Source organism: Lipophrys pholis (genome assembly GCF_963383615.2).
Source record: "Lipophrys pholis genome assembly, chromosome: 3".
Classification (NCBI taxonomy): domain Eukaryota; kingdom Metazoa; phylum Chordata; class Actinopteri; order Blenniiformes; family Blenniidae; genus Lipophrys; species Lipophrys pholis.
The window spans coordinates 2492705-2519059 of NC_137627.1; the positions used below are offsets into that span (position 1 = coordinate 2492705).

A 26355-nucleotide genomic window follows, 5' to 3' on the forward strand; every position below is an offset into this window, starting at 1 on the left:
ATTCCTGTGGTTTCGTTCACTCCAATGATGAAGTTCAGGCAATTGGGAACGTGGGTTGGGAAAGTCCGAGTTCAGAGTTCAGAAGCAGAAAAGTCGCGTGCGTTCTCATCAGAAATATAAGTCAACAGCATGACGCCTGTAAGGTTCATTATTCCTGCACATCGTTCTCACTCACTGGGGATTACAGTTTGATTTGTTTGTTTATTTTAGAGGCATTAGCTGAGCTAATCCAATCAGATTATGTTAAATTTCCACTTTCCCAATGGGAAGTCTGAACCTTCCCACTTCTTACTCACGAACACGCCAAGACTTTCCACACATTGATGGTTTTCTTCACTGGATGACTGAACTATAGATGGACGAATGCTGCGAAGTTGCTGCCTTTGCTTTACGACATTTTTGCCACTTTCTCACTTGGAGGTTAGTATTTCCCATATCCGAGTGAATCATGAACACATTAGAACTATGCAAATAGCCTGTCAAACTAGAGATAAACAAATGCTGCCACGTTCTCAAATCAGCTTCCCTGAGCGATCCTAAACTTCCCACACGGAACTGAGAACTTTCCCACTTTCTTGTTTTTCATGAACTCACCAGAACTTTCCCACTCCCTTCTTACTTATGAATGCACCATAACTTGGTATGCGCAGCACTTCTTCTTTACTGGAGGGCGGTACAGATGTCTCTCTCCTAAAATCCTCATTTTCCCACTGGGAAGTCTGAACTTTCCCTCTTCCTGGTTGCTTGTGTTTCCACCGTTTCTTTGCACAATCAGCCGGCTTTACATTTACCGGATGGCGACACAGTATAGTTGCATAAATGCTGCCATGTTGTCAAATTCAATTCCAGTGACTCCTCCTAAACGCCCCACTTTCCCGGTTGGATCTCGGAACATTCCCATTTTCCAGTTCATCATAAAAGCATGATTATTTTTGCTCACTCACTCTTTTCCTCCAGCTTCACAGGGGAAGCTGTGATTGTTCAATTTCCTTCTTTGATGGGTTGCTTTGAGAAGGCATTTTTCATGTTGTTGTTTTGAATCTTCATTCATAGATCTGTTTGTTTCTCGGGGGAGATTTCATTGGTACACAGTGATACACTATAGAAAACCTCTTTCAAAAACTAAACTGTTCTGCAAACCACTCAGACTGCAAAGAAAAGAAAAGAAAATCCCATCATTCCAATACGGCATTGTTATTCACGCATTTAAAACCGTGTGCGAGAATGGATTACCAATGCAAGGAATTGTAAAGTGGAGAGAAATGGCCTTTGAATTCCACATTAAAGCGGATGATCACTAAATCCAGCTCCACTGAAGACACATTTCACGGGCTTCGACAGCAGCTCCTCGTAACCCGGAGACAAGTTTCGCTTTGTCGGCTAAAACCCGCTCCTCACCTCAATCAGGCTTAACATTTTAAATTCTCATTAAGAATTGGATTGTATGTATCTAGAGTGTAAAACCAGCAGCATCCAGACTTGGGGTGCACACAGCAGACTGTGGGTAAACTCTGCACAGAACACCAGTCTCATATAAATACACTGCGTACTGCTCACTGTCACAGAAAAGGGGAAATCATTCAGAGGAAATTATATCTATGCACCTGACAGGCGACAACCAGACTGACGATTCTGTCTCTATAATTTTCAGATTTGTGTCACATTTAAGAAGGCACGGACACTCAATTTATAAAAATCACATCGTGTTTATCCGATGCAGCGTCCTAAATAACTACCGTGGAACAACATGGCCGACAGCGTCTCATGGATGTGATTACACACGAATATTTAATGAGTGCCTCGTGCTGCGTTCATTCTCGACCTACACATAATGACGGAGAACAGCCTGCAGTGTTGTTAAATCTTGGCTACAGTGTGCATCAGTAGACATATAAGTGTGTGTTTTTACAGTGTAAACACACAAGTAATCACGAGGATTCCCAAGGTCCAAGTAGGATATAACAGTTTCAATCATCTAGAATTGCACAGTGGCAGTATAAATGTAAGTATCGAGCACAAATCTAATTACATAGGTCTTTTTTTTATTTATTATTATTATGTGGTTTCACTTCACAGTTGCCTCCCGTTTTCCTTTTGGTCAATACTGTTGGTTTACAGTCCTTTCTGGAGATCGCTCTTTTTCAGTTGTGGTTTTCATTGCTGTTATAAAGGAACTTGGTAGAATGAAGACGACAAATAATAATAAAAAAAAAAAAAAGACTATTTACTGCTTTTTACAATAATAAGAATTTACATTCAGAGGCAATATCAGAGTCACCAAATGATCTCCAATGCATCATTTTAGATTGTGGGAAGATACTGAAGTACAAGCAGAAAGCCTTGTGGATGCATGCTCAGGGAGAACAAACTGCACACAGAGAAGTGCCTGTAAACCAGAGATATTCTCACTGTGAGGCGACGATGCTTTGAATATCGACCACTTTCCAATAGTGAAAAGGAATCAGGCATAATAGTGTTGAAATGGTGGATAAAGCAGCATTTTCAATGAAGAATATGTGTCCAATTAATTGCACTGCTTCAGTGAATATTCAAACTTAACACGGTTTGACAGCGGTGAATTATCTTTGTTGTTACAGGATAGTTTTTGATTTAGATTAACGCAAGTGAGGAAATGTTCAAAACAACAAGTCAGGTACTGGTGATCTGGGGTGTGAGGATATAAAGCGGATCAAAGAGTTCATTCAGAGTGCCTGGTTGTCAGTGGTAATATAAGCAAAATACAGAACCTTTTTATTTTTATTTTTAAAAGCAATCGACACGCGTTCGTCAAACGCATGAATAACCCACACTGTGGGACACTGTTCAGAGAATGACGGCTTCCTTTAAGCTTTTGTGGATTTTTTTTTCTGCACTGTTAAGCTGAAAAAGTGACTCGCTGCTGGATCTAACCCTCACGATAGCAAAGTTAATTAAAAAGCAATGCAACCGACAGAATCACAGGCATTTTTTTCTTCTTCTTCTTTTTTCCACCCGGCTCTTGACACTGATGAGTTCTGACAATTTCCCCATGACTAGTAAAGTAATACTCTGATATGAACTCTGTTCCTTTGAAGCTTCTTCTTCTTCTCCTTTCTGTGAATGCGGCCTTTTGAATGCAACACGGAGAAGACTGTTTGAGACAACAAAACAAGTGTGAGTGTAATCTCTCAGTGTACAGCCAGCTGTTAATCTGAACACTGTAGATCAGGGTGCTACTGTATAGCTGAAGGGGGGCAACACGTTTCTCTCATCCCTCTGCGAGATTACAGTATTATGGCCTTCATTTATATAATCTCGTCAACGCTATACAGCCCCCATCTCTGCACCGCCCCCCCAAAATGAAGTTCATAGTCACTTGGGCCTGTAATCAGTCGGGATGTAGTTGCTCAGCAGCTTATAAGACTTATGTCGCGCTGCTCGAAGGTCATGGACCTTATGCTGGCATTGATTACAAGCATTGTGGTGCTCTTCAGGATTTTGACTCATGCTATAGACACATATGGTGTCCACATAGATCAGTGCAGGGACCTTGTTCTTATTTACATCTGAAAAGACGCGTTAATGCTGTGAAAAGGACGAAATCTGAAGGCTAATTGATGTTTGTTCGGGTGAAAACAAACATGATCAGAGCAAAGGTTTCACTGTTTGTAGAATCGAACTGTGTTTTTCCCCTCTGAGATTTCATGAAAGGAAATTTTTTTAATTCTTTTTTTACAACAATAATCCTGCAATTGATGTGTTACTGTTTGTTTGACAAGACCTAGTAGATAACATGCATCCATCTCTCTGATTAAGATAAACAGTATATAGATGTTGATAGTACCACACACACACACACACACACACACACACACACACACACACACACACACACACACACACACACACACACACACACACACACACACACACACACACACACACACACACACACACACACACACACACACACACACACTTCGGTCTGTAAGCAAGCTAACTTCCCAGATGTTTTGATTTCTAATCCCAGTTTTTCCCTCTCCGCCTCCTAATCCCTGCTACCTAAGTAAAGTCTCTGAGGATAATAGCAGGATTTATTAGTTTTATAAAGTTTATTTTAAAAGGATTCTTGTGATAAAAGCAAACAAAGTGTCATGAGGTGTATTTTGAAGGAGGATGTTCTCAACAGGTTTTTGCTGTTTTATAAAGAGGAAGAGAGAAAGAAAATGATATTGGATGGAAACAAATGACAGAACTAAGTGAAAGATTCCCAGCCACAATCTTTTAAAAAAAATTTTTGGGGAGGGGGAAGAAAAAATATAGGCTTTGACACAGAAGATATATCAAGACAGATACAGAGTTCAGGGGGGCTTTGCATTAATCTCACGTTATGACAGTTTAAGGTTTTGGTATTCTGATGAATTCCAGGATTGGGCTTTAACTGCTTTCATTTTGTTTGCTGGTCTTTAATCTTCTAACCCTGCGTTCTTAATCAGAACTCAGAGCAGGTTTTTAATCTCGCATGAATGAGGCCGCGGATTATGGGCCCCTGACCTTGCCATGCCGCGCAGCTGCTTCCTCCTCAAATCAAGTCTCTCGTACTGTGTCGCTGGCAAAAGAGGATAATCTTACTTTTGCACTACAATGCTCCAAAATCTAAACTGTGTGTAAAAGACACAAACACCGGGGAAGAATCCTAATTTTTGAAGAGTGGGAAGGGGGTGATTTTCGGAACAGATCTCATAATTCTTTTGTACTTACCTGCTTTGACTTGAGGATTTCCTGCAGATGTGTGTCACAGCAGCACAGATCATATCTGATTTCCGCAGTATTATCATCTTCTAATCCCTCTGACTTTTAGACGCACCACTACTCGCCAGGTTTGGAGTCGCAGCTCAGCGTGGGGCGGAGAGTTTGCCTCTCAAAGACACGTATGGGTTTTTATGAGCTGCTTCAGGGCTGCGGGCATAATTACCACTTTAACCTTGAGGATTCTTTTCTGACGAAAACAAGATGAAATTGCTTTTTCTTGCATTGTCCCAAAGTGCAACCGTGGCTCTTCTAAAGGACACAAAACACCAATTCATATCAGACGGCCGGAAACAGCTTGACAAGATTGCTTCTTCAACTCTCCGAGACCTTCTTTAAAATGGGTTTTCTATTTAATACCAGTGTGTTTGACCGAGTCTATTATGAGATTCCCTCCACTCTGAAATGAGAGCGAGCACTCGGAGCGGTGTCAGCGCACATTACGGCTTCAGAAAGGTTCAAACCATAACAAATGTTTATCCAACATTTTGTGTGGAGATGAATACTGACAGCTTGGCACCGGGGCCAGAGGGTCTACGGAGAGAGAGAACGGCGAGCAGAGAAACTAATTGTGTTTAGGGTGTTTTCCGTCTGGAGCGGTGGACCGACCTCTGCAATTAAATCTACATAAACAACGAGGCAGTTGCTTGCAAAGAAAAAGCAGCTTGGTTTGGCTCATTCGGGCTTTTCTCGAGCTCTGACCCCACGTGACTTTAAAATCCAGTCGTATGCTGAAACACGGCGGCGTCTGTGTGAGAACCGCTCTGCTGGGGGGGTGGGGGTGGGGGGGGGGGGGGGCCTCACACACACATTATTATTATTAAAACTATTATTATGGAGTATAATGGATGGATGAGGACATCAGTGCAGTGACTAAATGCTGAGAGAAGCAGCACGCAGGTTGAAAGAACAAACCTACAAGTGAACTGGACGTAGTGATGTGGACTGATCAGCCACTACATTATGACCACCCGGCGTATCTTTTCATACCTTTTGCCACCACAAAAACCCGTTGGGACTCCGCAAGACGTCTTGACGGTGTGCTGTGGTGTGTGGCCTCGAGATCCAGATCGCACGTCCTTTAAATCCTGAAAGGTTGCAAGGTGGGACATCTCTAAAGCTCTGGATTGAGAATTGGAACTAAAGGTGACGAGTTATGTTCCGCAAATCATAAAGAGTGTATACGGTGTGGAGCAATACTTTTAGGTGGTACGCGTCACGGTAACACCAACAGAGAGCCAAGACTTCAGGGATCACATATTCCGCTTGTGCACACTGAGAAATAGACATAAGCAGAGAATTTGAAAATCACCGTTTCCTGACTGGATTCAGTACTATGAGTACTATGAGTACTATGAGTGCTATCCAGGTAAGCACATAGAATTCTTCAGAGGAGTCCATCCGTTCTTTTACTTCTCATGAGGTAATTAGAGGCGCTCACAGCAGAGGTCAGGGGTCAGCATGAGGTTTGAGCTACATTATTTCAGTGAGTCTTTACCATCCGAGACTCTGTTTGCCAGAACATCACTTGTCCTTGCTTGGCCCACTTTTCATAGATACTGGCCACCGCGGATGAGAAAACCCCCGCAAGAGAAGTTTGTAGCTGGAGTGGGAGATTTACTTCAAATCCTTACAAAACATTCACTTGCTACCTAATACATCCCACCTACTGAAATATGCCATGACAAATAAATCATCAGTAGTCTTAAAGTTTTCCCTGATGACAGTACAATGCTCGAATATATTTTTGTTAAAATCAATATTTTCCAACCAACTAACTATTCTTTTCCAACAGATGCATCTTATAAATAAACATGAATATGATAGAAACATTCATTTACCTCAAAACAGGGAAACTTCCAAGTTTTATACATAACATCTGTTGTTGTTTTTGTATTTTTTTTTTAACTGAAGGCCATAATCATAACCTTTTAGTTTATGAGTGTAGAAATAACTGACAACAAAAAGTGGGACATGACTCCTTCCATCGAGAGTGAGCTGTATAAATCCTACGTCTGCATCTGGGCGGATGTCATTTACACCTCACGTTCTTAATTTCCTGCCTTCTCAGTCTTGGGAGTATTTTTACTCTTCACTTAGTTTAAGTCATTTATCAGCTTAATGTCAGCCTGCCTTCATTTGCAGGCCTTTGTTTGCTCTCCTCTGCTGCCTCTCCAATCATTATTTTCAGAAGATGAGTTTAAGGCTGTTTTTTTTTTTTTTTGTCATTTAGCCAAATGATCTATTTCTAGAATCAGCAAAACTGGACTTTTTTGGGTGTGTGTTGGGGATTTCTCCTAAAAAGGAATCCAAAACAAATCTCAGCAGAACCTACAGGGGCAATTAACCTTGAAAAAGTTCGGGTAGTTGGTGTGGTGGGGGTATACTGCCACCTACTGGCCAGACTCCGGTGATGCACGTTAGATACATGGATGAGCCTTCAACAAATGAAACACTGAAAATTAACAAAATGCCGTTTATTTAAATCTGTAATTCATGAAAGCATTTGATAGAAAATACTAAACATGCATGAATGCCACCGATATCGGCTCTGGGTTTATGTGCGACGGTGCTCGAGAGATGAACAAAGATTTCCTTTCGCTTTCTGGATTCACACTTTACTACTGCATAAGGCACAATTTGCATGAAACAACATACTCGCTTATGCTTCTGTTACAGTCTCAGAGAAACTAGTACCATCTGTCAGACGGAGGTTGGCAGGTTTTCAATAAGCTGTGGATTAGCAAATCAAATTATGAATTAATGTAAGCAGTGACGCTTTTCTAGTTAACCTACTGGAATTTGATCCGTTAGTGCATGACAAAAAGAAAATAGCATAGTTGTAAAGTATAATGGATACAGTAGAGATAAGTCAAACAATAGACTAATTAGCCTAAAATGCAAGAAATATTTGCTTTTCATAACAGTTTTTGCACGAGTCTGCGTGTGTGTGTGTGTGTGTGTAGTGTCAGGTTATGAGTTTTCCTGAGAAAAACAAATATACTTTAAAGGAGATGGAAAATTTTGAGAATTACCTGAACACTTCCTGCACCATTAACATGACGACTATTGAACTGTGTGTCTTCTACACTGAGATGCAGAGTAGAAATGCAGCAAAGGAAAGGATTGGGGAACTTGAGCTATCTCTACTGGGCAGAACGTTGTTCAGTAAAACACACAGGAAAGCACGTGTATCCCAAAAGAGGATTACAGTATACAATCTGAGTCCACCTTTGACCCGTGGTTCTGCATAAATTGTCTGGAGTCAAATTATAAGCTGTTGTTCATGTCCAGACAGGCGTTGAGCAAATTTGCAGTGACGGAGCAGCCCGATTCCTCCGCGCCGGCCCGTGAGGGGGAGATCTGAACCGAGTCTGCCGGGAGTCCGCCTCGCTCGGCCTCCGAGGAACAACTTACCATCTCGATTGTGATCTGCGACTCCTCCGCTTTGACGGAGTCGGAGATCTGCGGGGACAGTCTGGCGAGGAGCTGCATGGGGTCCAGGGGCGGATCAGAACCGCAGTCGATGCTCACACTCTTGCACAGGCCACACAGGCTCTGCTGCATGTCTTCCAGGTTCTGCTCCAGCTCCGTTTGCTCCTGCATCAGTCGCTCTTTCTCATTTTTCTGTTTGAAGAGTAAAGCAGAAATCAAGCCCACAACTTTTAGCACTTTATAGTCCATGACATGAAATTTGGCATCCAAAAGTCTTCATCTCCCGTGAGTCAATACTTCGGACATTCACCTTTAGTCCTACCAGGTTTGCACAACTACAGACTGAAATATTTGCATATTCTTCTCTGCGGAAAAGCTCAGTCAGACTGAATGGAAAGCATCTTTTGCAAGTCACTCTATATATTGTTAGAAAGACAATACGTTGTCGTCTCATAAACATGGTGATTTCAATAAAGGTATCTCCCCAGGCATGCATCGGTTTTCTCTGGCGACCTCCCGCAGTAGAAAAACGTGTGCTTGAGGTTGATTGGTGACTCTAACCTGCCTGTCGGGAGTGAAAATGACTGGTGACCCGTCCAGAAATAGAAAATGGATTTTAGTCATTTAGAGAGAACTCACTAGTTTTTTGATTTCACATTCTAGCTGGTGAATGCTGTCCAGCTTCCTCTTCCGGCAGCGTTGTGCGGCCACGCGGTTTTTGCTCCGCCGCCGAACGTCGTGGACGAACTCCAGCTGATCGTTGGTCAGGTTGTGGTGTCTCAGGAGCTGCTGGAAAGCGCTCCGGTTCAAGGCCGAGATCTGCTCCACTGGGAAAGGGAGGTGGATCTGAAAATTAGAAGTTTATAAGTCAGATTTGTCATTCTAGTACATTCAAATGCAATAGAAAAGACATAAACTGTATTACTAAATGACCTCTGCCGCTCGTCTCTTGTTGGCCTCAGCATCTCCGTCCGTGTCCAGGTCCGATTCGTCCCCAGAGTTGAGTGAGGACGACATGTAGGGGCTCTTCTCTGCTTGGGACAAACTGTCAGCCTGCGCGGCGGGTTCATCGCCCGTCCCGAGGCCCCTGAGGAAGGGACAGTCCCCCGTGCTGGAACTCAGGTCCAGCTGTTTAAGCCAGTGAAAGTCTGATGCTTTTGCCAGATTGTTTTGGTCGATGGGATCCAGAGGGAGCGACGGGGCCTGAGCTGGGCAGAGGTCAGACCAAAACCCCTTCGCCAGATGTTCTGCAACTTCCCGCTCAACACGACTCCTCTCTCCAAATCCCTCCTCGGGGCTCAGCACGCTCAGCGTGGGGTCTGAGAGCTCACCTGCAATCCCTCCTCCGAGGGCGGTCTCACTGCCCTGCAGTAGTGCGTCGCAGTGCTCTCCCCCCGGGGCCTGGAGCGGGCACGAGCCGGGCTTACAGTTGGTTTCAGCAACAAGAGTCTCAATAGACTGTTTAATATCTCTGTCCGCTGACTCCATGAGTTCTGGTGGATTCACTTCCCCGGGGGTTGGCAGCTCGCAGGGTAAGCTGCAATCTGCCAAACTCAACCCGCTTTGATTGCACACGTTTCCCATCTCTAAAATGTCTCCCTCGGAAAACTCAGAGGAATGATCTGTTTTGTCAGAGTCCGAGCACGGCAGGGACAACATGGGGCACACCCCGTTTGCGGTTAACTCCAGAGATAAAGGGGCCATTTGTGGTCCGCAGTTCTCCAAACAGAAGGGTTCCTCCCTGCTGCCTGCCTGACCCTGTGTGCTCGGAGAACACTGTGATGGGAAGTTTGTTTGCTCATCGTCTCCTGAAGGCACTGAGCTGTGTGACTGAAATGATTCTGGTCGGCCACTCTTTGAGCCCGAGCCAAAACTGGCGCTGGGGCCTCGGCTTTGGCAGCAGGTTCGCTGCCTGACCTCCTGCGAGGTTCTCTTGCCCTCGGAAAACTTTGGGATGAGAAAATCAAAGCATGCTGACTCCAAGTTGTGAAATCCTAAAAACTCAGCACAGCTGTGGATGGCGTGGATGTTTTCTTTGGTGAAAAGCAGCTTTGATGTGTAGGCAAACTGAAGCAGAGGTTCAAATCCGTCCACCGTCACCTGCAAGGGGACAGACGAAGGAAATGGCTGAGACATAATAGAAAGTGGCAAAAGGCAAAAGTAAAAGGGAGTCACATATATCTTGGGCTGAAATTGGTACATTTATATAATAGCACATTAAACAAAGCTAAAAGAATACGGCAGTGTCATCGGAGCGCCGACCTCGTCAGGCAGGGTGATGATGGGATTGTGTCTGGCCACATTAGCGACCCTGCTGTGGAAGTACTCGCTGCAGGAGGCCAGGACGGAGCGATGGGCCCGGAAGCTCCTGCTCTCCACCAACACCGTCACGTCGCACAGGACGTCCTGCTGCCGCTGCTCGTCCAGACACCGCAGGACGTGGGTGCTGTGCGGCGCAGACTCGAAGGTGAACACTGACACGCGGGGAGCCTGGAGCGTCATGGTTCCTCAGAGGTCAGCCTGAGAGACAGAGGAAGCACGGTGCAGGGAAGCATCACGGTCACACCATGCCACACTGATCTCCGCCAAGACTAGGAAATGTTTCATTAGTTACATAAGAGTTTACTCAAGTAGAAATACTTACTGAATAACCGAAGAAAATATGCGGTATAAAGCCTTACAGGGTAAAAATTAATATCTTGTTAACTTATAAATCCTATCTACTTTAGTGTGGAGAACTCTTTCTGGTTCACTAAATATCTTCGATCGTCTCAGAACGAAGATTTTACAGCTCTGATGATGATTTGTGTAGATTTTGCTGATATTTATCAAAACAATATATATATATATAAGTATTTTACACAAACTTTTCAGCAAGTTAATTGCAGTCCGTGTGGATTTTGGGGTGCCAAACTCATTTCAGTTCAGAGGCCACATGCAGACTAATTTCGGACGGGTAAAATAGTCCCATAAAACTGTCTTTAAATAAAACATTTTAAGTTTTGTTTTTTGTTGTGGTGCAGAGTACATGCGTTGAAAATGTCTATATGTTCACAAAACCAAACAATTACGACCAACAAACAACTCAAATCTCAACATAAAGCTGGGAGTCACGTTATGGAATTGACTTAGAATTGTGTAAATCTCTGTTGTGCTTCAAAAAAAAGAAACAGTGAAATGTAAAATAATTATTGGTTACAGTGAAAAATGGCTGAAATCAGAAATGATTAAGAAGAATAACGGAGCAAGTTTTAGCTTTTTTCTTCCATCTTCTTTTGTATTATTTCTGTTCTGTTTGTTTTCTCTTGTATCACTGGTGTCCTGGGTAACTTTTTAAGAGTTAGGCAAAAATAAGTCTACAGAAATTGTAAAAAAAAAAAAAAACAGGTGCCCACTACTCTTGACAAGCTTGTTTTAAAATAATCAATGTATTATTATTATTATTATTATTATTTGTTTTAACAATTGGTGGTTTGGCGGGGTGGATTTAATCCTCCAGTTTTGATGTTTGACATTCCTGTGTTAAACCCTCATTTTACTCAAATTACTCAGTCACTGAAAATTAACAGCAGATGGTATACTTAATAAACAAACTAAAAAAGCGAATTATTTTATTTTGACATTGAGGTGACACTTGTAGAAACACCACCGATTCAATTCACATAGTAACTTGTACACAAACTGTTTGTTTGTTTAAAATGGCCCTGCTCACAGCTGTTTATTCTCATGGGTGTAAATAATAAGGCAATAGGGAATATTTTCCAGTTACGTAACCCATGTAATCATTTTGTTCCAACTTTGACTCACTAACCTAATTTCATTCAGTGATCCAGCACATGCAGCTAATCATTAGTCACTGCAATTCATGACTATGACTTTGCTCTTTTTTTCTAGCAGTCATAAAAGACTAAAAACTGACGCCAGTAGATTTATGTCAGCATGTGTAGGGACAACATGAGCCAGTATTTCTACTTCCGGTTTAAAAAAAAAAAAAAAAGTGACTGTGATGTGACCCAAAACATTAAGTTGTGTCTGTGACTCTATCTGCTATTTTAAATAACACAGATATTAGTCTGGTAGAATTAAGTTGAGCAAGTTACGAAGCTGTTAAGATCTGTGTAATAAAAAAACGTTAAATATCAACTCAAGTTTTACGTCAAAAATGCTGACTCATGTTTAGGTTGAGTTACTCATTGAGGCCTGGTGGAGCGAAGCGACACTCAAACAGTCACGAGTAAGTCTTAGTCATTAGCTAAAAAAGAACATATTATCCAGTGTTTGACAGAAAAGGTGAACATGTTCGAAACACCGTTAAAACTTGTCGACAGGCCGAACCGTTAGCTCGCACGCCAGAATTCGAGTCAGCACATCTCTACACTCTGTCAGCGTTTTTTCAAAGACTGGCGCGTCGCTCTAAATACTCTTTTTAAAAAGGGTGAAACGGTGACTGACCTGCCATGTTAGCCGGGTATCAGCGTCCGGGTGGTTTTGTGGGTTAGATTCGGTGGCGGTGGTCATTCGGAGGAACACTTTCTACCAAGTCATGTGACCGCCGGGTCCAGGAAGAGCTGCGTGGTGCGTGCGCCTACTGCGCATGCTCAGAGCAGGAGTCAGCAAGAACAAGCAGGAGGGATCAACTTTCTACTGAGATGTGATTTGACCTGAATAAACACTGATGATTAAATAAACATGATTTCCTCACCAAATGATCTGTCTGTCATCGACAAGTCTTAAAATACTGCAAAATTATATAATAATATTTTAGTCCCAAAACGCTCTCCTGTGGAACTGAAGGCACATCTGAATTATAACTCCCAGTTTCCCTCTCTAGCCCAAAACTGATTAGAGAGGGGAATTTTGTTTGCGATGCATCTCTTAGATCAGTGATTCCTGACCTTTTTCCTTGAGGGACCCAAATGTTTACCATCGTAAACCTGAGAGATTCAACTTTTTGTATCATGGTACTGGGTGTAGTAGTGGTGCGGTGGACGGAGGTGAACATGTGAGCCACTCATGAAAAAGGTTGGTAATCACGGTCTTAGACAATACTGCCAACACTATGGCCTCTGATGATTTTTATGCAAAAAATTTAAAAAAAAAATCCAACAACAACAAACAACAACACAAGAATGTTTTAAAAGCGATCTACATTGCAGTTTTCCTTTCTGTGACAAAGACAATAAAACACCTGAACATCGATTTTAATTTTTTTACTGTAAATTTAGTAACGCTTTTTGGGTAGACTTGCATCGTTTCAACCTTTAAAGACATTTTTTTTTTATTTGGTATATACCTGTTAAAAACTCATGATTTGGGTATTAACACAATTTCAATTACTGGAAAATTCTATATACACAAAAATAGGTGTAGAAAAACAAAAGGCAATCATAAGGAACCATGTTACTAATTTTCATCTTTGAAACGTTTGTCGAAAAAGAAAGTGTAATAGCAGATACTAACCTTACAGAGAAACTTTAGCCTTTTCCCCCCCCCCTTTATCTAATATATGTTTAATCTCGCCTGTTCCCTTCCTTTTAGTGGTCACACACATATTATCTTATATTTTGTGACGCTCGTCTATTTTCTAGCAGAAAATGTAAGACTGTGCCACACACACACACGCACACACGCACACACACACGTAAACTGTAATTTTGTTCAATAAAAAAAGAACAAGCAGAATTTGTTTTTGTTTTAAATCATTTATTTAAAACAAAAATGATTAAAAATAGAATTTCTCCATGAGAAAATTGATCCCAAACTACCACCACCACCACCAGTCTGTCACACACCTGTCCCGATTCACGTGGAGATGCTCTCTCCTCTGAGGCGGATCTGAGGCAGCGGCTTGGCTTGGTTTTGGATTTCCTGAGTATCGAGGCATGCTTTGAATCACTCCATCCTTTCATAGAAGAGGAGGTAGGCCTGGCAGCCCTGGACTTTGCTCTCGCTCACGGGCTGGACGCTTGTGTCACTGACGTGGAACCAGGATCCTCTGTGCGGCTCCGGAGCTCCTGGGGAGAAAGGGGATGAAATAACGAGGATAATTAATTCCCAGAGGACAGATTATTATCCGACTGGCCGTCACATTTCAGTTCGCCCACCTTCAGCAGCGATCCCATTGGATGAGGGTTTGGGACACTCGGGGCGGACTTTTACATAAGCCGTGTAATGACCGGACCTCATTGTTCCGCTGTGTTCCACGATGCCGTACAAACTGTACACAACCCGAGTGTCTCCTTCTGTTGTATCCTGTGAGGAAGCAACGGCGCTGGTTAATGCATACACATTTTAAAATCGCTCTCATATTAGTTTAGGAGTTCCAAACGTGTGGACGGAGGAAACATTCCCTCTAATGTGAGGTCACACACGCTTTGTGTCGCATTTGGCTGTAACACTTCCTGTTTTTCCACAATCTAAAACACCGTCTACATTTTTTTGAGGTTCTGAGGCAATAAAAGTAAAATGCTGACTCTTTCTAGTTTGAAATATCCAGCAAGTCTTTATATTCTGAAATGATTTTAAATCTTAAGCGTTAGAACCTCAAGATGACTGTCAAAGATATTTTCAGTGTGCTCAGAGATGCCTTAACCAATAACTAGTAACTAATTCTGATCGACGTCTCAGAAGTTGTGTTTTAATTTTGCTTCAAATAACCTCTCTTCATCAATAATGACACAAACTTAGAGATTAAATCACGGCTGAAATATTATGTTGGAACTTTCTAAGAGCCGCTGGGTTACGGTTGTACTCTGTGCAAAGCGCCAAGCGTCAGACGCCGTTATTTTTCTGTACTTACTTTGCATTTGACGGCACAAAAGGGAGCGAGATCCAGAACCAGGGGGAACTGGACGTGTCTGTTTACTTTACAAATACTGTATCCATTCTGGAGGAAACAAGAGAGGCGCCATTTAAACTGCAAACAGGAAACGCTTTCATGGGGATTTAATGGAAACGTTTTAACTGACTGGGTGAAAAGACATAAAAACTCGACTTTACCTGCTGAAATCTCTTCAAATGGAGGGTGAGGACCGGCGGGGGGGACGAAATCAGCATCTGCTTCAAGGCGTCGGTGTAGACGTTCTTCTTGGTTTCTAATCTCAACACAAATATGACAGATGTGAAGGGAAGTTGCTCAGATGAAATCCCCACGCAGGACTTCTCCGTTCCTTCAGCTGCAGCTTTATTTATTGACTTACCCGCGGCTCTGCTGTTCTTCAGATGCTGTTTGGTGCAGGTGACACAGAGCAGGCTGTTGCTTTGTGTCAGCGTTTCCACCTCTGTGAACTGGAAAAGGCACGACTGAACGGAGCACTCCTGCTTCTGCGGGGTCGTCCTGGTGGCGAGTGTGTGGAAGGCCAGCTCAGGATCCTGGTTTATCACAGTATACTCTTTAGCCTCCTGCGGATCCTCCTCACTCTCCATGCTGTGCTCCACAGCATTGGCTTCCTCTATGAGGGCGTCATCCAGGGTTACTTTCTCCAATTCTTCCACCAGAATCGAGTCCTCCTCGCCGTCCTCGCGCTCCTCGCCGTCCTCGCCATCCTCGCCGTCCTCGCCGTCCTCGCGCTCCTCGTCCTCCTCCCCCTCCTCGCCCTCGATGGAGGCGTCGCCCTTTTCTTTCTGCCCCTCTGATAAGACACTGAAGCGGTTGCTGGCCGTCGACGAGTCGCAGTCGGTCGCCGAATCTCCGTCCTCCTCCTTCTCCTGCTCGTCCGCCACCGGGTCAAGGGTCACCGGCTTCTGTTCCGACTCCACGACTTCTGCAGGATCATGTTCACTTGCTGAGGTTTCTCGGCGCGCCTCATCATCAGGCTTCTCCTTATCGCCCGTGTGTTCGCTCCGTGCGGCGCCCGGTGACTCGAGACGATCCAAAGTGACTCTCCCATCCAGCTTCTGTTGCCTTCGTTGATGCTGGAGGCAGACGAAGACTGATTACTTAGTTTATATTGCTTTACTTAAATTCCTTTCGTGTTGAAGCGCTGTGATACCTTCGCTTGCTTCTTTGCCTGCTTCTTGGCTTTCTTCTGCTGGTACTTGCTGCCGGTCCCGGCGGGGACCTCATCGTTTCCACTGGCGGAAGCAGGACTGCTTCGGCCATCTTGGCTCGGCTCACTCGTCTTCTGAACCGCTTTTTTCTGGTTTTTCTTCCTGTATGCCTGTGAAATGATAAAACAAGAGTCTAACACATGGAAACCAACAACAATCACTGAGAAAATCTAAAGTTTTTACCTCATCTGCTACAGGAAGGGACAGATCCAAAAACATCTCTGTGACTACAGAGACCTGCAGGAGAGCACAGTGGGAACTTTGAGTATTTTATGAACAGTGTGACGCTGCACAGATTTCCCTTCACCACAGTACACACCGTTTTACACTGCTGACACATGATAGTGCTGGTCATTTCACCACCGAAAACCTGGTCGACAAAGTTTTTGTGAGATCCATTTTTCTCGTACTCTGAAACAAGAATGATTAGAAAGCCACATTATTTACCGCTTTAGACGAGTCCCATATTGTTGTTTAGGTCCCAATATAGTTTCAGTTACTTGTCAGGTTGATCGATAACAATAACTGTTGAAAAATGCCCTTTTCTATTTATTTTTTTTAAAATACCACCTAATCTGATGCCGTTTAGCAGCTGATGATGTAGTAATGACCAATATATAAAATTTTTTCTCCATTTTAAAGTTTATAAAAAGCCAATAATGTAATAACTTGTCAATAGTGTAATGTAATTATTGTCAAAATGCTATCACTTGTTAGGCTATTTGCTGGTTATTTCCTTATTCAGGTATTAAAAAGCTTTTGACAATGAAATGACTGTCGTCAGTAATATAATAACACATGAATAGTTTAGTGTTTCTTTATAATGAAATATTTTATTGTAATTAATGTGCAGTTTGCTAATTGAAAATAGATATAGTGGATGGCATAGCTGTCATATGTGTTCACTATGTAACTCCCAATTACAGATGTACATTTGTTTTATTCTAGTTTGTGAAATTATCGTCTTTATTACGTATAAAATGTTACTGGTTACAAGCTGTGAAATAAAAACGGCATTTGGTGGCATTTCTGACCGGACTAGTCCGACTATGAAACAATAGAGAAACGGGTCTGACAAAGTGGGATTTCCATGTTTTTTCCATGTGTCGCCACTAATGACTCAACACACAAGAGTGTGTGTGCCTGTGTGTGATGTGCATCTGGTGCTACTACAAAAACCAGTCGAATGTTCGAACCGAAATCGCCGCTGCTTACCTTTGACTAGTGTTTTCAGCTCCTCTCCATCTTTTCTAGATTCTTTCAACGCCTCTGTTATTCCAGAGTTCACCCTCTGCAGACAAGAGGACAGTGTGTAAAAACCAACAGCAAACATGACCCTTCGTATTGTGCAAAATGAAGATTGTAGCACGCTTACTCAGTTTTTACATTCACTCTTGTGGAACTGCTGCTTTGTTCAAATGAACCTTTCAAGCAGCAGAATCTGAGGCTATAAAAGAAAAGGACTAAATACACCGGCTATTCCATTGTTCTTTGTATTGTTCTATTTGCATCTCGCTGTTTTTTCATCTGTGAGACTAAAACTTAAAACACAATAAAGTTCCACCGGCTATGCTGCTAAAAGCAATCTGCTCTCTGCACATTAGCAGTGGAAATCTTTGACCAGTGTGACTCTCGCACGTTTCCCCCCCCCAACCTGAATACACACTTTGAGCTCTTCGGCGCGCATCCCGTCCAGGAGGTAGCGCAGCAGCTCCTGACTGTCCTGCTGCTGGAATCCTTTGAACCTGGCCGCCCTGCGGGGAGGAGATGAGGCCATCAGCAACACGTAAACACAGCAGTGCTCGGAGCTGCGTTCCCGCCGCGTGTTGCGGCGGAGCGTCCGCCCCGTTGAGACTCACTTTTTACAGACTTGTGAAAACAGCTCCCGCGGGGTCACCACGCCTTTCTTCGACTCCTGGATCTCATTGAGGAGTTGACACATTGCCACAGTGAGGGAGCCGGGCCGATCTAACTGCACCACTATCGGCTCCTACGACAATGACAGGAGACAGCGTTTCAGTGGTAAACAGTGTATTTTAGTAAGATATATGTGTTGTCTTTACAGTTTAGGAAAACATCTGAGAATCACGGCCTACCAGCTCTAAGGAGGCCGCGGGATTGATGTTGAGACTCGTTTTCTCCTCCGTGACTCTAGTCAGAGTTTGTCTTAGGAGTTGTGTTTGAGACAGATTCTGAGGAAAAACAATCGGAATAACTAAATTAAAGCGAGGACCTTTAAACTAAAGACCAGCGGCCCGTCGCTCACAATCTTACCTGAATGACTGCATTAAAGAAACAAGTGTTTCCCAGGTTGCTCAGCCCTTTTACTGAAACTCCGCCGCTCCCCTCAGTCGTGTCAGACGTCACTGATTTCCCCGCCGCCTCTCTTTTGCCGTTTTTCTTTTGAGGCTCCCTGTTTTCTTTGTTCTCCTGGTTCTCGCCTTCCTCTGCCGTCACAGCCTCCGTCTTCTGTTCGGCTCCTAATAAGTCGTCTCCCTTCTTCACTCCTGAACAAACAAACGTGGTTGTGCAGAGACAAACGCATATTTCAGCAAAACGCAGCGTACGCATGTAAAAATAAATGTAAAGTTAAGTTGTAGCAGCCTTTTCAGACTGGCCTATTTGTGATTATTAATAAATGTTTGTTGTAATGTTGGAAAACACGACACTTGTGTGTCAGCAGTGCAGCCAGATAAGAGATATTGGCGTGTTTCTGTCCTCTGTGTGCATTTGATGGGCAAAAAAGTGAAGTATGATGCATTTTAAAGGCTTGATCTGCACAACATTAAAAACAGCTGTGATTGTGGAAACCTGCCTAACTAGCAACTTCAGAAATGAGGCCTCACGAAGCTGCCTTCTTGACATAGTACAAAGTGAAATGAGTGTCGTGAGTCTTCATTTCTGTCTCATTTGATCAGTTTTGCATGAATGTGTTACAAGTTTTTTGTAGCTCTGTGGTCATTTTATGCTTTAATGTTTGTTCTTTGGGTCTCTGCTCATTTTTTTGTTAAAACCATTTTTAATGTTGTAAAAAAAAAAAAAAACAACAACCCACATTTCTGCATGTTTTATGCCTCCATATTTACTTGTGGTAATGTCCAGCAGTCATGTGGCCCTTTATCCTCAATCGCATGAACGTTACGATATACCATCCATATAATACCAGCAAGTTATTATCGGCTTTATTACGTCCAACATGTTGACATTTTTCACATTATTAAATTATTGATTGTGTCGAGCCGCTTGGTTTCCATTCCTTTGATTAATGAACTCAAAATGTTGAAAAATGTAATCATGATTTCCGGATCACGACTCTGAGAAAAAGTGTCGCTGAGAAACAGTAGCTCATGAACATTGTGCAATAAATTGCATTTTATCAAGCGATGATTGTTATTGTGCAAAACTGCAGTGAATTTATGTCTCAGCCCTCAAAAGGAGAGGTGATTTTGCATTTAGCTCTTTGGGAAAAGTAGTTGTCCACCTCTGCTTTACCTTGTTGCCAGATTATTTAGCGTAATATAAAAACAAGTTGTGCTCAATCTGGAAGGATACCTACCGGGACTTTTCTCTCGTCTGTCTTCTGAATCTGAAGAGGTTTGCTTCTTGAGGTTGGTCACCAGCTGAGCCAGATATCCTGATCTGGAGTACTGGACTTCGTCATCACAGATGTAACACCTGTAAAGTTGGAGACAGTTTAGAAGAGGCAAATGTTTTTCTATCGCACCATTCATAGTGTTTTACCAGGAAATATAAGAAATACACTAAAGCAAGGCGATTAGGAGTCTTACTGTTAAGCGATTAAGATAATGAAAACAAAAAGCTATGAAGAAAGACATAAAGATTAAATAAAGTAAAAGAAAATGTATTGTTTCATGGAAAACCTGATCAGATAATAGTGTTTTAAGGCCCGATGTCAAAGAAGTGAATTCATCAGGAAGCTTGTTCGACAGGCGAAGAGCATAGGAACCAAAAGCTGCTTCAGCTTGTTCCTTCTGACTCTGAAACACTCAAACGTCTCCCTGGGGACCTCAGGGGTCTGGGGGTTTCATATTCTACAAGTAAATCTGAGCTGTATTTGGACCTGAGATCATTCAAAGCGTTCTAGACAATAAGTCAGATTATGAAGTGGACTCTTTGACACACAGGCAGCCAGTGTAGAGATGGAAGCTCAGGTGTAATGCACTCCACCCTCTTTGTGTCGATGACGACTCTGGATGGGATTTGTGACTGACACCTGTAAACACACCATTACAATAATTCAGCCTGCTGAAAATGAACATGAACACGTTTCTCTGAATCTTGTTTGGTCTGAAATCCTTTTATCCTTACAATATTTTCCAGACAATATTTAGCTGTGATCGTCTTTAAAATGGTCGTTGAATTTCAGGGTCCAGAATCACACCTGGGTTTCTGTCTTTGATTAGATGTCCTGAGCGACACGGAGTTCGGAGCAAGCGTTCCCCTTTTCGAACACTCACCACACACTCCAGCTGTCCAAACTGACCACCAAGCAGTGCGGTTCTGACCGAGGCGTTTCGAAGTGCTGGATGGCGTGCCGGTTCTCAGAATTCCTCCCACATCCCTGGAAGAAATGACGAATTAGATCCAACAGCCTCTTCGTACACCGAGTGATAAATAAGGACCATAAACTCACTCTGTGGCCACACTTCAAGCACATCCACATCCCTGCGGTTTCAGAGTCCTGAGGCAGATCTGTGCTGATGTTTTCTTTATTCTCTTCATGCTTACAGTCCTGACAGCTCATCCAATCAGCGATGGATGAAAGTTTCTTGAGGAGGGTTTTGTCTGTTCCCTTCATGATATGTCTGCAGGGCTGCACTGTGAGGTCAAAGCAAAGACATTAATTACAAAACAAGGTCAAATTAGGCTTTTTACACGTGTGTGAGGATGATTATTTACCTGTCACTTCGAAGTCATCCTCCTCTTTGAAGCTTTTGTCTTTTCCTCTTTTCTTTCCCATCTTCACCTGAGCACGATCACAGATTTATTAACAATACTGATAACGTTAGTTTTAGCTAAAATCACAGAAATTGGAAGATTGGAGCAAAAATGAAAGGTATTTAGATATAATCGTGGTGAACTTACAGTCTCAAACGGAACCTAAAAAAAAAAAATCCGCGTTTCATTTACTCTGTGTTGGATGATTACCTCAAACCTGACATGATTACTTAGTTCGAAGCCTAAAGATGTGAACTTTCGGGAAAGTTCCGAATGGGTAGAGGACAAATCCGCTGACTTGTATGAAATAAATCCAGGAATAAATCCAGCGATAACTCCCAGATGACACACACAATGTGTCGGAACGTGTTTTTGCGGTCCGGTGTTTCGGATTAAGTGGCTTCCCTGTTACCTGGTGACCGACTTCCTTTACCGTCCGTCCTTGCCGCTCGTAAAAGCAGATGCTAAAATAAGACTGAGAAAATGCTCTAAACTCTGTTACAAATGTGATTAAATGGCGCTCACCGGGACAGCTGCGAATTCCTGTCCATGCCTTAACATATGCCGTTACCAGCAGCAACCACAGACGCTAAAGGAAGTCGGCCATCAGTTAACAGGGAAACCAGTTAATCCGGAACACCGGACTCCGCGTTTCCAGTGTGCGTCGTTTAAATAAGTCCGACTCGACACGACACACAGTTGAGTTCGTGTGTGTGAATGTGTTTCTTCTTACCTAAACCTTTTACTAATGCTTGATATACATGTAGCCTATGACTTATTTTTTTTTGATACAGAAGCAACATGCTATCTGAGGCGTTTATGTTGTTTGTCTGATCTGTGGTTAGGTGTATCTCGCCTTTGCCTCCGACCAGCATGTCTTCCCACCTGGAGTGTGCTGAGTCTCAGCTTGCAGAGATCGACCTTCTGACCAGCATGTTTCCCACCGTGGAGGAGCTGGAGATCACAGACCAGCTGGCTGTGGCCGAGCTCAGGGACTTTGTGGAGGGATCAGCTCCTGCAGACCATCTTCCTCCATCCAGACCCCAGTTCACCATCAAGCAGAAGCTGGAGGAGGTAACACACTGTCACATGTTATTAAGAACAACTCTTTTCAACTCCACAGAGTTTAAATGTGCCTTTTTGTCTTCTCTTTTTCCTTTTAGGTGGATTTTATAGTATGCTGTTGTTACCCTTCAGATTATCCCAATGTGCTGCCAGAAATCACAGTCAGGTAAGCAGATGTGTGCCATAAAGTTATAGGCTATTTATTACCGCATCAGGCTGGTGATTCATTAAAACAGGACTTCAAAAAAATGGGATTCAACAGTGTAAAGCACTTTGTAGAAAAACGCTATATAAGTGAAATCCATTCATACATCAGATATTTACAGATTGTATTTAAAAAGTAAGCAAAGGCAGAAAGAAATAGCTCCTAAAGTCTACCTGCTTCACAGGTAAGCTGCAGTAAACCTCCATCCTCTTTATCTGACTAAAGTGTGCTGGATCGGATCTCAGCTGACGATTTGTAAAGGCAAAGTACACAAGTTCACGGTCTTTAATCACAGGGCAAACACAGACCGAGTCACACCTACAGGTAATGTAGTTCATTGTCCTTATATGCATGTATTTTGGACACAGGGTGAACATGCAGCTGACCCCCCCCCCCCCCCCCCCAACCAGACCAAACCCGAGACAATCTGGCTTGTTTGTTCCGCAGGTTAGAGCAGAGAAACAAAATGCTGCGTTCCCATGGTGGGATGCGTTGGATAAGATAGATTTTAATGAAGACAAAAAAAAACCATCCATCCATCCTGTATTCCGCTTTATCCAATTAAATCACAAGTACATGACGTACATGATTTTTCAAGGTCATGAGAATAAAGAAAATATCTTGAAATCTATTGATTTGTGTAATAAATTAAAATGTACAGTTTTGCTGTTGAAATTTCATGATGGTTAAAAAACATTGCATCATGTTTGTGAGCAAACACACTAAAACCTCCACTCACATTTATAAACAGTTAAATGTAAAAGCAGTAGTGGAATGTACGACAGTCAACTATCAGTTGATATAATCAAGAGAAATGAGTTTCTTGTGTCGCGTCATCGCTGACATATGAGCTACAAACCTGTGGACTAAAAATACAGTACGGATCAAGGTGTGCTGTAAATGATTAATACGTCATTCAAAAGGGCAAAACCTGGAAAGATTGATTTAAAAAGTGATTTAAAGGAAGAGAACAAATTGCCCAGTCTGCTATTATCAGGGAAGCTGCTGCGGATAGTTGAGACGAACAGAAAAGGCTTCAACCAGATTTTTTTTTTCTTCTTCTAAATTTAGACGGGATTAAAAGCAGAACCTTTGCTAAAAATGTCAGGTTGCAAATTGGAGCATCAAAGATCAAACGATCTAAATGTAATCAGTCCAGATTCGGCCTTCAATCTTCTATGAACCTTTATCCCGGCTGACAATGGCAGAGTAGACCTGGACAGGCCACCAGTTAATAACTAATTCACTCTTATGGTCAATTTAGAGACAGACAACCTTAATCCAAACCTAGTTTCTCTCTTAACTAAAGAACTTTGACCCTAAATTGACATAAACTTGCAGAACATGCAGGTTGTGGGACTGTAAGAGGAAACTGGAGTACTTGGATCTTAAATTAATAATCTTAAAATCAATTATAAATTGCAAATGATGCGGCAGTAACTGAAAAACTAACATTCATCTGCTTGTTGGATGTCATTGTTGTCTCCCTGTTTTCCTGGGTAAACTGTGTTCCGATTGACGGGAAGTGAAAATTGACCTTAGATGTTCTCAGAAACCTCCCATCGTGTTTCATCGGTTCTTCAGGTGCGGCGGTCTGAGCCGGGCCCAGCAGACGGAGCTGCACTCAGGTCTGGGTTCGTACCTCACGGAGAACAGTCGGGGAGAGGTGTGCGTGCTGACTGCTGTGGACTGGGTGAAAGAAAACCTGCGGGGCTTCATTAATAAAAGCCCATCAGCAGCGCCGGCTGCACAGAGAGCGTCCGGCTCTCCACAACCGCGGGAAGTGTTCAGCCGACTGTGGATCTACAGTCACCACATTTACAACAAGTCGAAGAGGAAGAACATCCTGGAATGGTCCAAAGAGCTGGGCCTGTCTGGGTTCAGCATGCCTGGGAAGCCTGGGATCGTGTGTGTGGAGGGTCCGCAGTCCGCCTGCGAAGAGTTCTGGTCCAGGTACGCAGGCTGTCGTCACAGACGGAAGGCCACACAAGTGCCGGCTTTATGCTTCATCTGTATTCTTTTCCCCTCATTTGACAGAGTGAAGGTTCTGACATGGAAGAAGATCATGATTCGACATAGAGAGGACATTCAGCCCAGTCAGGAGGGCGAGGATCGCCGGCCTGCCCAAAGTATAGACTCCCTGCGAAAATTCACAGGCTTTGAAGAGGCGATGTTTGACCCCCATGGGAGCAGAGGGAATCATATGGACCTCGGGCAGCTCTACCAGTTCTTAAATGAGAAAGGCTGCTGTGATGTCTTTCAGATATATTTTGGTATTGAAGGACGATAGAAGCTGAGGATGAAAAGGATTTTATCTTTAATATGATACCCTGTAAAAAGTTGAGTCACGCGGCGGTTGTACTGTAGGTGGCAGTATTGAGTCACTTTTTTCCTCCGTCTGGATTTTAGTTTGACCTCTTTCGCTCTTTACTTTTGGTTTACAGTATTGTGGGTACATGATGGAAATATTCTAATAATGTAAAGACCACCACAATATAGTATCCAAAAGTTTCAAACATTATTCCATAAGTTTTCCTCCAGGTTCTTTGAGTGACTCAATACACCATCTTGTGGTGCAAAGTTGGACTGCAAAACTAAGTGCTCAGTGCCGGTTGGAAAAAGATGTAATTTTGATAAATATACCAGCATTATGAGACGACATTGTGGCTGTTGTTTAGTCTCAGTCTGCCCAGGATTTGTGGTTTAATCGATTTCCATTAAACAAAAAAAATAACATTTTATCTTTTTAACACTACAATCAATGTAAAGTGATAGGTATTCATTTATCTTTGATGTTGCAGCATCAAAATGCAGCATGTGGTGACATGTACTTGTTATAAATGAAAATAAATTACTGTGGACGATCCAAATTTTTTTAGATGTTGGACCTCGCTGCGATAAAAGGCTTTAAAATTTTTCTGATTTGATAAACACAGCGTTCCTACTCTGTTTAGTTAAAGGGCACATTTCTAAAAAGTAAACATTAAAACGATGGTTTTCTCAGAGATTACTCAAGGACTGCAATTACATTTGCAATTTTAATTCCCTCTACGTGTGCTGTGGATCGCACCTTGCCTCAGGTGTTTCGGTCCTCTAATAGCAGCCCATTACGGGATCCTGAAGTCCGATCACACTTCACTAATTGAACAACACGGTCAACAGCATGCTGGAGATCTGCCGTCCAAATCTGTTGATTTTCTTCATTTGAATAATGGATAACACAACTGTGAAAAGTAGTTTTCCAAATTTCTGTTGATTAGTGTTTGATAAATTGTGCATGTTTGTTGATTATACTCAGGCAATTAAAGTGGAAGCATGCGTCTCAATCCGTTTTAAGAAATCAAAACATTCTCATAGATTTTCTTTTTTTTTAATGTTGATTTTACACCTTTGGGGGTCAAATCAAGTAGTATTGAGGTTTTTATTTCCCAGAGAGAGAGAGATTACTGAGCAAAGTGCAGCCCTCACATGCAGAAAGTCTCTATTTAGCATATCTTTAGAGCTCATATCGGTTTGTTCATCACTGATAATGAGCTTGCCAAAGGACTTTTAACAAAGTTTTTCAGTTCAAACTCTGAAATATTAACTGGTGCGATGATTTTTAACCTTTTCCATTATGAATTTGACCCTAGAACTGTGCCAAGTATGTACCTGAGACTTATTTAAATTGTATAATAAACTGGAAATAACAATACTGTACATGACGAGCTGGTGCAAAGTAGTAGGTTGGATTTAATTTGTACTTGTAAACTAGAATTGGCGATATTACCCAGCAGATGGCAGCATTATATAATCAAATTTGGCAAACACGCCAACCACAGACGCTATCTGTGAGTTTAGGAGGCTCCCCTTCT

General features: G+C 42.6%; 3 protein-coding genes across 3 annotated transcripts; 1 reads left to right on the forward strand and 2 right to left on the reverse strand.

Annotated features, from left to right (window-relative positions):
* Window positions 1–7012: 7012 nt before the first annotated feature.
* On the reverse strand, window positions 7013–12819 carry LOC308107170 (transcription regulator protein BACH1-like). The gene is made up of 5 exons (XM_080459334.1): window positions 12676–12819; window positions 10486–10743; window positions 9157–10323; window positions 8863–9069; window positions 7013–8415 (listed from the first exon to the last, which is right to left on the reverse strand). The coding sequence occupies exons 2-5, from the start codon at window positions 10723–10725 to the stop codon at window positions 8059–8061; spliced, it is 1971 nt and encodes a 656-aa protein (XP_080315460.1). The 5' UTR covers window positions 10726–10743; window positions 12676–12819; the 3' UTR covers window positions 7013–8058.
* Window positions 12820–13919: 1100 nt separating this feature from the next.
* On the reverse strand, window positions 13920–21611 carry usp16 (ubiquitin specific peptidase 16). The gene is made up of 18 exons (XM_080459045.1): window positions 21379–21611; window positions 21193–21259; window positions 20927–21111; window positions 20751–20854; window positions 19829–19947; window positions 18547–18779; window positions 18369–18464; window positions 18132–18262; window positions 17939–18026; window positions 17488–17563; window positions 16592–16683; window positions 16456–16509; window positions 16215–16382; window positions 15423–16137; window positions 15223–15317; window positions 15023–15109; window positions 14328–14475; window positions 13920–14237 (listed from the first exon to the last, which is right to left on the reverse strand). The coding sequence occupies exons 2-18, from the start codon at window positions 21251–21253 to the stop codon at window positions 14116–14118; spliced, it is 2574 nt and encodes an 857-aa protein (XP_080315171.1). The 5' UTR covers window positions 21254–21259; window positions 21379–21611; the 3' UTR covers window positions 13920–14115.
* A 283-nt stretch (window positions 21612–21894) lies between these two features.
* On the forward strand, window positions 21895–25843 carry rwdd2b (RWD domain containing 2B). The gene is made up of 4 exons (XM_080459029.1): window positions 21895–22305; window positions 22395–22462; window positions 24086–24454; window positions 24539–25843. The coding sequence occupies exons 1-4, from the start codon at window positions 22105–22107 to the stop codon at window positions 24789–24791; spliced, it is 891 nt and encodes a 296-aa protein (XP_080315155.1). The 5' UTR covers window positions 21895–22104; the 3' UTR covers window positions 24792–25843.
* Window positions 25844–26355: the final 512 nt, after the last annotated feature.

What these genes read in the sequence shown, in the direction of transcription:
- LOC308107170 (XM_080459334.1), bottom strand. Translation starts at nt 10,725, where the DNA reads ATGACGCTCCAGGCTCCCCGCGTGTCAGTGTTCACCTTCGAGTCTGCG. An exon ending in TCATCACCCTGCCTGACGAG is followed by an intron (nt 10,324 to 10,485) that starts GTCGGCGCTCCG and finishes GTCCCCTTGCAG; the next exon opens with GTGACGGTGGACGGATTTGA. An exon ending in ACAAGAGACGAGCGGCAGAG is followed by an intron (nt 9,070 to 9,156) that starts GTCATTTAGTAA and finishes TCTAATTTTCAG; the next exon opens with ATCCACCTCCCTTTCCCAGT.
- usp16 (XM_080459045.1), bottom strand. Translation starts at nt 21,253, where the DNA reads ATGGGAAAGAAAAGAGGAAAAGACAAAAGCTTCAAAGAGGAGGATGAC. An exon ending in GCTTGAAGTGTGGCCACAGA is followed by an intron (nt 20,855 to 20,926) that starts GTGAGTTTATGG and finishes CATTTCTTCCAG; the next exon opens with GGATGTGGGAGGAATTCTGA. An exon ending in TTGGACAGCTGGAGTGTGTG is followed by an intron (nt 19,948 to 20,750) that starts GTGAGTGTTCGA and finishes CCAACTTTACAG; the next exon opens with GTGTTACATCTGTGATGACG.
- rwdd2b (XM_080459029.1), top strand. Translation starts at nt 22,105, where the DNA reads ATGTCTTCCCACCTGGAGTGTGCTGAGTCTCAGCTTGCAGAGATCGAC. An exon ending in CTGCCAGAAATCACAGTCAG is followed by an intron (nt 22,463 to 24,085) that starts GTAAGCAGATGT and finishes TCGGTTCTTCAG; the next exon opens with GTGCGGCGGTCTGAGCCGGG. An exon ending in TGCGAAGAGTTCTGGTCCAG is followed by an intron (nt 24,455 to 24,538) that starts GTACGCAGGCTG and finishes CTCATTTGACAG; the next exon opens with AGTGAAGGTTCTGACATGGA.